Genomic DNA, 12,335 nt, shown 5'->3' with positions numbered 1-12,335 from the left:
TCCATTGTATAGTGCTTGGCGGACATTTTACTACATGTGCGTTTCATTGTTAGCAATAGTGCATGGTCGCTCATGCACCCAACGACGGGAAACTCCGACACATGGCCTTGCTTGTGCATGAATATACATTCCCCTTTCTATTGAATTTTTGAATGTATACATGTGTGTGACTGGTTGTGCTGTACAGTTGTCCCCTCCCACTGTAAACCCCTTTTTCCTGACTATAAATAAACCAGGGCCCTGTGTTGAAGCAGGGACTCTTTCTGTTGACATTGATCGTTGCACAGCTTGTGCCTGTTTCTCTCTTTGTCGCTGAGCATGCTAGGATTTCTTTATACAAAAGAGCTATACATTGTAGCTTTCAGTACAAGGGATTAATGGCGCTTGGCGGGTATTAATATCAGCAAGTGCGCTTTTTAGCGCAGCAAAGTTCTCCGTGCACCAAGCAAATTTCTATGCGCCAGACCCCAATAATTTCCACCACACCCCATAACAGGGTATGTGGAAAAACTGTATTAACTGCACCAGGAGCGGCCGTCACCTGCTCCCAAACCTGAACCGTCGTATGCATCAAAAGTGTCATACGCGACATAGTCCTCGTCCCTCGGAAAACTAGGTTAGGCAGAGCTGAATACAACCCCAGGTTAGAAGCCTCCAAATTAACTGATGGATTTGATTGTTTGCGCAAACCACCAGTGCACTATAAGCAGCACTACTGCCCAGTAGTATTTCCGGAAGCAGGGCAATGCCAACCCTCCTGAGGAAAGGGGTAACTGCAGGGTGAATTTTGCTATCCGAGGAACCAATCCAGCCCAAATATAGGATGTGATATTGTCATCCACTTTTGTAAAGAATGAAACAGGGATAGGAACCAGGGGATTTCTGAAGACAGAATACAGAAATTTCAGGAGAAAGGTCATATTGAGGAGATTTACATGTCCTACCGGAGTCAGGGGAAATGTCTTCCAGACCTGACATTGACCTGACCTGACATTAACGTATTAGCTGCTATAAAACAGGGTAGAGATTACCTGCCAGGCAGCAGGAGAGATAATTGTCAGGGAAGAAGTCCGAGAAGAACTGGCAAATATGCGAATGCCCAATATTGCGCTAATTTGTGCATACGCATTAGCGAAAGGCACGCAATGGCAAATCGTCGTATGCAATGACGCATTGGCCTACGCAAAGCGTGCTAACTACCGGTGTTCACTGGCCTATAGAAAGACATCAGTGGCTATCATACATTGCTGGATTATCGCCAGCTTATATCCTTTGTTTCTTGTGCCGCTGTTTGATTACCAGTTACCGACCCGGCTTACCCCTGACCTGCTCTGACTTCTTTCCTGGCTCTGAACTTGGCTTGCTTCAAGGACCTGCTCCTGTCTATTCCAGATGATCTTCCTGTGTTTGACCATGGCTTGACCTCGACTACGCTACCTGCCTCTGCTCCTTATTGACATCCAGTGTGTGACCCACGGCCTGGCTTCTGGTCTTGCTCTTGCTTTCCCTACTGTCAAGACCCCCCAGCACCTCCAGAGAACCATTGGTTCTTACCACCTTCGTGGTGTCCTGGTTTCCTCAGGCAGCTTCACCTGCAGGCATCTTTGGGCAGAGCACCCTCCGTCACCACCTTCAGGGGTACTCGGCACTCAGCCACAAGGGGAGCCCTCTCGTCACCTCAGCCTCCAGCCAGGTACATGACAATCATTTTGTAGAACAATGCATAGATACTCATAGTAGTGCCAAGTATCAGATTTTTTTATCAGCTTTAGAGAAAAGGGGCAGCATTATCAGCCAGTCAGACTCTACTGCGTTGGACAGCACTTTCAATTTTAAACACATGGAACATTCTTTTAATAGGGGAGGGCAGAGGAAAACACATTGCAATGCACTGCAGTGCATAATATAATACAATTTTTGAGGAAGAAAAAAGCAATGCAAGGCATTGCAGCATTACACTGCACACCAGCACACAAATTTTATGTACATGATATCGTGCGCACTGAAGAAAAGTGTAAAATGAAAAATGCACCATTGTTAACATTAGACAAGAATCATTACAAGTCCCAGCGCTCAAGCAATTCATTCTAAGACAGGCAGGTATCTCCAGTCCAGCCATCTTAAGATACCTTATCTACTGCCAACTCATAATGCAGTGTTAATTCTTATATACGTAGAGTTACATTTTGAATAATTACCTCCAAAGGTCTCTGTTATCGCCATACTTTCAATTCCCCCTCCTAAAAGCTTGCTGAAAAATAAAAAGGTGCATACCAAAATTATTAGCTTTACTGCTTTATGCATATTCTACAGTACTGACAATGCGAAGACATTACAATGATGTAATAATGGCATAAAAATATGAATGTCTAAACAAGCTTCTGATCTACAAGAAAAAGTAAGAAATATAGTAAATAATTAGATTTTTACTTGCCAAAAAAATCCGTGTTTTGGAGTCCACTGAGGGACACGCATTTATGGATTATAAGCAATCAAAGGTTTTATTATTACTAGTGAAATGGATACTAGGCACATAGAAACTGAGGACCAGCCATTTTTTTTAAACCAGGGTGCCCAGGCACCCTGGGGTGCCTTCAGGTTTCTTCAGGGGTGCTCAAAAATTGTATACAAGCCAGTAACTGGATGAAGCCTGCCTTTTAGTTACACAAAGGTTTTCATTCTATAACATTATAATCGTCTCGTCACCGACATCCTAACAACCAATGATGTCATCCTAGTTTGGCTCTCTATATTAAAATTGGGATCACATTAGCTGAGTGAGGGAGAAAAACCGAGAGGGGAAGGGAAATGCTGTACCAGTATGCAAAGGTGTATTTTCTTTAAAATAATATAAAGTATCACCTCCAATATTGGGTGTCCTAGGTGTGAGGATGCCGCTGCTTTCTGTAAAACTATTGTTTAGTTTTTTACATTTTAGAATGGGGTACCTTGAGATTGTGCATAATTTTAAAGAGTGCCTTGACTGAAAAAGGATGGAAAACACTGCCCTAGAGGCTATAAAACTCTACCCACCTCACACCTGCTTAAATTGTAGCAAGCAGTATAAAGACAAGAGACAATATGAGGGGAGGAAGCTGTGTTCCTCAATGGATTTAAAGAAAAGGATTTTACAGTAAGTGCTAACATCCTGTTATCTCAATCATCCATCAACGGCTTAACGACCAGCCGCCGCAGATACTGTATAATGTGGCAGTCTGGCTCTCCTGTGCAAACCACTGTACGGCGGTTTGCGGGAGCGGGTCTCGAACGTGCGCTGCTTGCAGGACGATCGTGCGCCCGCTCTCTAGCCCTGCAGTTAAGCAACATGTCACCGGGAACCCAGGAATCGCTGCAGGGACTGACAGAAGGCGGTGTGCCGTTGTAAACACGGCACACTGCTCATCTGTTACTGACTGAAACAGGGCTCATCCTGCGTTCCCTTGTTGCTGACCCGGCTTGCTCCTGACTCGTCGGCAGTTCCTGACCCTGAATCTGTTCTAGACTTCGGCTCTGCTTATGATTCGGTACCTCGCTGCCCGCCCGTTACGGCACTGGCTATTCCTGTGACAATGCTTCTGTCTCTGCAGCGAGTTTGGAGTGCCTCTTTAACATCAACTTAACCACTGAGCACATCTACAGTTCCTGTTGTTAACCAAACATAGCACAAACATATTCCTTAGTTGGTGGGTCACCTTTAACTGTAGAACAACCACTACAGTAAAATTTGGGCACCTCAAGTGAAAAGAAACATCCCACTTCCCTGGAATACTCGCTGACTAGCAGGGGAGGTAGACTGTGTGGTCACTGTCACTGCAGGCTGAATGAAATAGCTACAGGTGTGCTTCATCTCCTTGCTGTGTTCCTAAGTTCAGACTGCAGAGCAGAACATAGTGTTCATGCGATATGAGAGTGGCTGTCCTTCAATGCTCCACTGTGTCAGGGCTGGGCTTGCAGCAGCAGCTCTGTACTCTGTGCTCAGGCTACTCAGCTGTCAGAAAATTGTCAGTACTCTTAGTTTCCTCAGTGGCTCACCTAGTTATCATTATCTGCTTGTCAGTCCCACCTACAGCCAGCTCCTTCTGGCTATTTAAACTGCCTTGTTCATTCTTTTCCTGCCTTCGCCTTGTCAAGAAATCCTGAATTTCTCTGCTGTGTTCCTGTTAAAGACATTGCTCAGCTGACGTCCCTTCTGGTTCCGGATCCCGACCTTCTACTACTGACTTCGCCGATTTCTGGCTCCCTGATCACTGGCTTGTCTGATTTCCAATTTGGCTTCAGAACCCTGGCTTATCTTTGACTACGTTCCGGATCTGTACTATTTTTTACTATTACATTAAAGGTGTGATTTTTACTGCATTTTCTGTCTCAGTCTGATTCATGGTTCCTGACACACTGGTACCTGACAGCTGATAAAGATGCAGATTGTTACTTGGCTACCTGTGTTGTTGACAGAGACAGAGAGTTCAGACTCACTAAATGCTGCACTGAATGGGTACAAAAATCTCTCAGAAAGAACAGATGTGAAGAAAAAAAGGCAGCAAAGAGAGAGAGAGCAAGAGTGTCAGATCACTGGGTGGAGGCCGAAGTGCTGAGAGGGCTTCCCTTGCAGCTCAGTGCGAATCACCCCTGGAAGTGAGACAGGTGGTGACGCGACCCAAGTAGCACTGGGTGCTTGTAGTGGTGCAGGTGGATGGCTGAGAGGGATATCCGGGTCCCTTCTGAGAAGCTCCAGTGAAAGCAAGCAGTGCAGTGGTAAATGCCGGGCCGGGGGTCATACACGTGTGGTCAGTCCAAATAACAGCAAGCCGGGGTCAGTACACAGGTTATCAGGCAGAAGCAGATCCGTGGAGCAAGCCGGGGTCTGTACACAGGGTATCAGGCAGAAGCAGATCCGTGGAGCAAGCCGGGGTCGGTACACAGGGTATCAGGCAGAGACAAGTCCGTGGAGCAAGCCGGGGTCGGTACACAAGTTATCAGGCAGAGACAAGTCCGTGGAGCAAGCCAGGGGCGGTACACAAGTTATCAGGCAGAGACAAGTCCGTGGAGCAAGCCGGGGTCACAACAGGAAACAGGAACAGAACACAGGTCAAAAGGTACAGAAAGCGGACGATAATCCAGCGCCGGATGAGAGGGTGAGCGATCCTTAAGAGGAGGCTGGGTTGGTACAATGTGCGTCATGACGCACGCGCGCTGCGCCGGCACGTCTGCGTGCACGCGCACCCGCACATGCGCAATCGCCTAGATGGAGCGTTGGCTGCACAGCGGCGTCTGAGTCCCTGACAAAGAGCTTGGTTCATGTGCACACACAGCCTCTTTACTGTGTGGCATCATCAGCCCCCAGCCTGAGAAGGAAGCAAAGTGGCAAATTCAAATGGCAGATTGAGTACAATGGTACCTGACCATCAGGAACAGAAACAGTGCTGTGCTAAATTAAATGATGGCTTTGGCAACAAAAGTGCCTAGCTGTTAGAAAACACACACATAGCCATAGATAAAAAAGGAGCAACTGGCCTCTTACAAGCATACAGTTAGTATAGCCATTAGTGTGGCAAATGTCACACCCACAGACACCTCAGGTACATTAGGGGGAAAAAAAATCCACACAACAAGAACCTGCTTCAGATCCTTACAACCACTGAGAGATGGGGACAGACAAAGCTGCTACAGTTCTGTCCCCGATAATTTTCTTGATATTCTAGCCTGACCTGGAGAGTGGAGTTTTTAGAAACTGGGACCAATAAAGCTGCAATAGCTCTGGTCTTGACAGCTCTGCAAGGAATTGCCAAACATACTGGCCTCACCTAAAAAAAATCTTGAGTTTCGAGCTAGCTAAAACACATGGGTTTTTTAACACCAAACATGAAATTATAAGTGTCTGTTGATGGTAAAAACTATTTCCAATTCAAGCGAAATATATAGCAGAGAGGAAGACGACATCCATTCTCCTGGGGATACTTAGGCCTGGTTACACTATGAGTTTTTTGCTGGGTTAAACAAAAAAAAAAAAAACAACAACAAAAACCGTCAGCTCTGGTCGGAGCGGCTGTACTAATGATCCAACATTAGTAAAGCTATCTCCCTGATGTTGTGTTCTGACAGGGGGTACGGCCCCCCTGCCAAAAACACTCTTATCAGTGCTCCCAGCCATCGGCTGAGAGTGCTGATCGGGAGACGTCCGGCTGCTGGTTTTCCAGCATACTCATCTGACAGAAGCTGGCCACCCAGGCCAGCTTCTGTTGGACTGGCTGGCATACACATGGGGCTGAATGTCGGCTGTTTTTTATTGAAACGGCCAATGTCGCCCAGCCTTCTGTCCGTGTGTATGGGGCTTAAGGGTAACGGAGCAGATGTAAGGTTTTTTCCTTCTGTTTCTATAGGTCTAATGTCTAATTCTCCTGTAGGCAACATTAAAGCTGGCCATAGATGGATCGCAATTCTCCATTTTCAGCAGAAAAAGGATGAATTTCGATCCATCTTTTTTCAGGCTTGTTGTACTGAAGTTGATCTATCGATTGGTCACATATATTTTAAATATTTGAAAAGGAAAAGGAGTTTGGGACTTTAAAGGAGGTGTGGGGTGTATATTATAAATTGTATCCAGCTAACTATCAGGGACCTGTAAAGAAAATGAAGAAGGGGGGTACAACTGGTGGAATAATTTTGTTAAGTTCCTAAAGAACTAAATTCAAAAATCAAAGACTGAACAATGGCTGCATCCAATCAAATGCAGGCCTTATCCAAGTATGTTGACAGCTTGGCCGGCTCTCAAATTATTATAGCTGCAGTGGAGAATTATCCATCCACATGTAGCATGGATAGAAAAATCTGTTAAATCTTTCCGTTCAGCTGCCATCTATATGTGTATGGCCAGCTTAAGCACTTCCAGCCGACCTGACACATGTTTGCAGGCTCTCAGTGGGTGGGCTTTAACGCTGAACGGCCACATATATGAGGTGTTAGGTAAACATTACACTGTGCTGAAAGCGTGCTCCCTACACTATCCCTGCACAGTAACGAACGTGTACCTGAAAGCTCCCAATGCACACTTGTGGTAAATTAAAGTGCCACCATACCTTAGGCATAAACAAGTAGTTAACTATTTTAGTGCAGGTACAGTCCCACTGCAAGGGAGGACTTTCTCAGAGATCAGCTTTAATAGTTAAAATAATAATAACATAATGCGTTAGTAGCAGATATATTTATGTAGCCATTAATAATTTACTCAAGTTCCTGGCTTCCTGTAGAGATGTGAAACACCATCTTCCTCTTGAGACTATAGTCAAATGCTGTCAGAAACCCAGGCTCCTAGAGAGTGTAGAAAGAAAATAATCACCACATATGTCACTATTATTTATTACACAACTTTATCTAGGAGTTTAATTTTAGTATCTTCTCATCTAGACTTCCAACTTCCACAGATTGCAGTCTTGTGTTTCGGGAGCCACAAGGAATATCAAGCTAGTAAGCACTGTGAAAAAAGGGGGGTATGTAGAGGGGATATAGATCCTCTCAAGATGGTTGCAATTACTAGGCTCACAAATTTCTGAGGTGCATATATAAACTTTATTGGTGATTTCAAAATTTACAAAAAACAATATTAATGATATATACAATTGACAGTAGAGAAAGATGACTCAATATAATCATCTATATAAAAACTTAGAACAACTACCTACAGAAAACGCACGGCAGCAAATACTTTACTCAGAGCAGACAGTGCACACCCCGAACCACTGAAGAAAGGTATCCCTGTAGGGCAGTTTATAAGGTTAAAAAGAAACTGTTCCAAATATAATGACTACCTAATTGAAGCAAAGAAGTTATACAAAAGATTTAGAGAGAGGGGATACTCTCATAGAACCCTTCGACGAGCAAGACGTAAAGCAGGCCAAAAAACAAAAAAACAACTCCTCAACACATCAAAACCAAAAAATAACAAAAACACCACAGCTCCACCTTGCCTTATTACAAAATTTGGAAATCAATGGAAAGAAGTCAGGGAAGTACTAAACAAGCACTGGCACCTTCTACAAATGACAGACAGAATTAAAAACGTAGTAGGCCCAAAACCACTACTAGTAGCAAAAAGATCTAAAAATCTTGGAGACCATCTGGTGCATTCTGAATATACCAGATCAAATACACAAAGGGATTGGCTGACAGACTTACCTAAATTAAAAGGCATGTACCCATGTGGACACTGCCATATCTGTGAATTTGTGGAAAAAACTAATACTTTCACAGACTCGTCAGGTACTAAAAACTTTAGTATAAACTCATTCATAAACTGCAGTACTTCACGTCTTTTATACCATATCACATGCCCATGCAATAAAATCTACATCGGGAAAACCAAAAGAACACTCCGAATAAGGATAGGAGAGCACCTGAAAAGTATAAGACTGAAGGAGGAGACCCCAATAGCACAACATTTCAAAGAAAAACATGAAGGCAACCCAAAAGGACTCAAAGTCAAAGGCTTCTGGGCACTAAAAATTCCAGCAAGACGCGAAGACTTTGACCAAGTCCTGCTGCGCCACGAGAAAGCCTGGATCTTTAGACTAGACACCTTGACCCCAAAAGGCCTGAATAATGAACTAAGTCTTAAAATATTTCTGGACCCATGAGCCCATCCCTGAAACCCTAACCTAACCCCTCTCCACGGCACACCTTCTATATAGCCCTACAACACTTAATTTCTGGAATATTTGTCCTAAAAAAATACACTGAATAAGATCTACAGAGAACTTAAAAATATCACTTCATTATAAGAAAAATACATAGTTTTTCTTAATACCCCTTATATACTTTAAATTCAGTAACTGCATCACTCTGTCCCTTCTGCAGACGCCATCTGCAGAAACACCAAATAAAACTGACATAAGTTTTTTAAGCTTTTTATTTTAAGTCTCCACTATCCTTTGATTGTAACCTATATATACTTAGTCAGTTTCTTATTCACTTTATTATTGTCCAAAACTGCACAGTAATCTGGAATAATTGTAACAAATGAGGGCATTACTTATTTCATCCACAAGATGGCACCATTCAAACTGGATGAAAAAAACTACTAATAAAAATTATCCAATCAGAAATAAACACAGACTATTTAAACCATCATCCAATAGCGCCCTCTACGTTCTGAAGAAGCGTGTACAATCACGCAAAATGCGTCAACAGCTAACGGCAGACGCCATTACAAACAGCCCATCCTCAACATAGGAACCGCCGGCTCCACAGAAGTCTTTAACCGCTGCATACCGGATCATAAAGACTCAACACTTGCATGCAGCAACAGAAAAGGAAAAAGCACTTGCACGGAGGAAAAGCAGGTCTCCCCTCTACCCTTCCCCCGCCAGATCCCGCTATACAGCGTTCAACACAAAGCACTATATTGGTGGAACGGAGCAACGGACAGCAACAAACGGCGTGGTGTGTAAACTACATAGAGGGATACAAATCTGGATGTTCCCGCGAAGCTTTGAGGTAATGTAGCTCTGTGATACCGAGGCAGGTCGACCGGACAACGAGTGGTGAGTAAAGGCAACACACACTTCAATTTTGTGCCTTACAATCGGGTATAGCCCAGAAGATACCCATCACATACACACGTGTCCAGGTCCCGGGTACCAAGAGCCCCCATTGCCGGCGAACTAAATACAGATACTACCCTCTAAACCACAAGCACAAAATACAAGAAAAGGAAATCATTTCTACCCCCCTCCTTCCACAATCAGAATCAACTGGATCTGACAATTTTCCTCCACCCCTCCCCCCCCCACACTTTTCCTCCCCCCCCCCCCCCCCCCCACATAGATTCTACACTAATACCACTTGCTGCATAGTGTTGCACTCCCAAAGATAGGATTAAGACTACTCCACAGCGCTGTCAATTCTCACAATATGAGCTCCAACGCACAGATCTAAATATCATTAGAAGAATAAATCTTCTTTTTTTCTTTTTTTGATCATTGAATTTACTCCATACAGGGGTATTATTTTTTCACCCCACTTTGAAGAGACATATTGTGACCTTGACAACCTCCATCCTAGTTACTTGTGAGTCGGGAGAAGCCCTATGGTTATATCACTTGTATACTCTGCACGTACTGAAACTTGATATTTACATGCATGTTTTGAAAGAAGTGTATTTATTTATCTTTCATTTCTAAGTGATTCACCTCCATAGGCTACATATGGTTCTATAAGAAATAAAAACCTTATATTGAAAGTGATACATTGTCCCATCGGAGTTTCTACTCCCAACCATCACTATTTTTGAGGGTGGGCAAGGCACGGTGGGGAATTCTGCTTCCACTAGCTGCCCCACCTTATTTGGTCCAGAGAGCAATGTTTTTATATCGATGATTATATTGAGTCATCTTTCTCTACTGTCAATTGTATATATCATTAATATTGTTTTTTGTAAATTTTGAAATCACCAATAAAGTTTATATATGCACCTCAGAAATTTGTGAGCCTAGTAATTGCAACCATCTTGAGAGGATCTATATCCCCCTTTTTTTCACCCATAGCAATATTACGGTTGCCTGTGGTTCCTGGTACTGAACATACCAACAAACTGAGATATCATATCCAAATGGATCCGATACCGTGATCACACCTACTCCCTGGTATTTTATTTATTTTTTTGTCTCTAGTAAGCACTGTGCCATACACAGTCATATTTTTTTCTTGTTGCAGAGGTGAGGAGTGCATACTCATTTTCCACAAAAATGGTGTATATATTTAATATTCTATTACCTATGTACCTGCATCTGACTTAAGAAGAAACAGAGGATTAGCTAGTTTACCCTTTCTTTACCTAAGTGTCGAGGAGGGGTAGCCTTGCCTCACATTACCTTGCATTCTCAGGCAGTGTCTCTGCTCTGCATACAGGACTGGTACCATAGAAGATTGTCCACATTGAAGATGCCCTACTTTCAACCGACCTCACTTGTTTACAATAAACTGTACCTAGTTTTAGGCCTCCGAAGGACCTTTTACAGACCCTCACTGGCACTACCTCGCATATCTGGGACCAGTACTTGAGTAGAGGGCTGCTCTCATTGAGGCTGAGCCCCTTGACACCCTTGTTCGGCCAACGCTTTGTTTGCCCCAACCCTTTCTAGATCTAAATTTCTTTCCTGGCGAAAAAAATGATAACCCTTTATTGTGCCGTACCTTGTGTGGTAAAACATTGGTCCTACTTACTAGAATCCTTCCAGACTGCCACAATCCAGAGTGTTTGGCTGGAATATACACAGCTACATTTCCTTAAACAGTACTCCTCTCTGGATGTCCTGACTAGACCAATTACGAAGTTTGAGTCATTAATCTCCCAAGTCCTTCAGACCTGACAACCCATTTTCTCAGCTATATCAAATCTTTTTGCGGGAATCCTATCCAAACTCATCCTTATATTAATCCAAATGGGAGCAGGAATTGAATATACCGGCAGATGAACTGGAGTGGCCTAAAATATCTTATAGGCTCTCAGCATCTTCCAAATTATCGTATACTCTCTAGGTGGTATCACTGCCCCTCCATTCTTCTTAAAATTGATTCTACCTTGCCTGAACTATGTTGGCGCTGTTTACATATCTGAGGTACCTTTCCACATATTGCCCCTTTTTGGGAAAAGATTTTGCAATTGTTTGCCAACCTGGTAGGTGATACCTTCCCCAACCAGGTCCAGCTCACGGTTTTGTCACTGGTTCTGGGCTCCTACAAACAGATCAAAAAGTCTGATTAGATTTTTCTTGACCGCAGTTCGTTCTGTTATTACCAGCTGCTGGCGCCAATCTGATCCACCAACCTTAGTCACTTGGGCTTGTGTAATGAACCAAATTGAATATGATAGCATGACGAAAATAAACCTAACTCTAAAACAGATTTGGACTGTCTGGAATAATTTCCGGTATTCATCTACCTTTGATCTGTTCACCTCCACTGTGCCTTAATCTGCTGGGTCTTCCAAGATCCTCTCATTAGCCTATGCCACCTCCTGTTGCCTCTATAGATTCTCATGGCCTTTCTTCCCGCTCCCCACTACCTTCTACTGATATGTTAAAATACTTAGCCTCAGAGGTGCTCTTTTTATAGGATTATCTGTATTACCATTACACCCTTAATGCATATTTATAGGGTTTTCTCTCCCTCCTACTTTTAAGATCCATGTTTTTGTATCTTTTTTGATCTTGACTATATTATGGAATTGAGCGCTGTTTTCCTACTTCATATGTATATGGCCCGATTATCCTTGATACTCGTATTCTTACTATGCATTATCTACAGATGCAGGCACTGATATGATCCGTTTGTATTTAATTGAC

General features: G+C 43.3%; 1 protein-coding gene across 1 annotated transcript in view; it reads right to left on the bottom strand.

Moving 5' to 3' along the window:
- Positions 1 to 12,335, bottom strand: part of DMC1 (DNA meiotic recombinase 1) — a gene marked incomplete at its 3' end in the record, with an annotated part of 785,302 nt that overhangs the window by 564,009 nt on the left and 208,958 nt on the right. The window contains exons 5-6 of the mRNA XM_082264958.1: positions 7,223 to 7,305; positions 2,199 to 2,251 (exon numbers count right to left, since the gene is read on the bottom strand). Of these exons, the coding sequence (XP_082121084.1) occupies positions 2,199 to 2,251; positions 7,223 to 7,305 (136 nt within the window). The remainder of the gene's footprint in view (positions 1 to 2,198; positions 2,252 to 7,222; positions 7,306 to 12,335) is intronic.

Source organism: Pelophylax lessonae (genome assembly GCF_965119305.1).
Source record: "Pelophylax lessonae genome assembly, chromosome: 8".
In the NCBI taxonomy this organism is placed as follows: Eukaryota; Metazoa; Chordata; class Amphibia; order Anura; family Ranidae; genus Pelophylax; species Pelophylax lessonae.
Note: the sequence above shows the minus strand (reverse complement) of the source record. Positions and strands in the feature narration are given on the sequence as shown.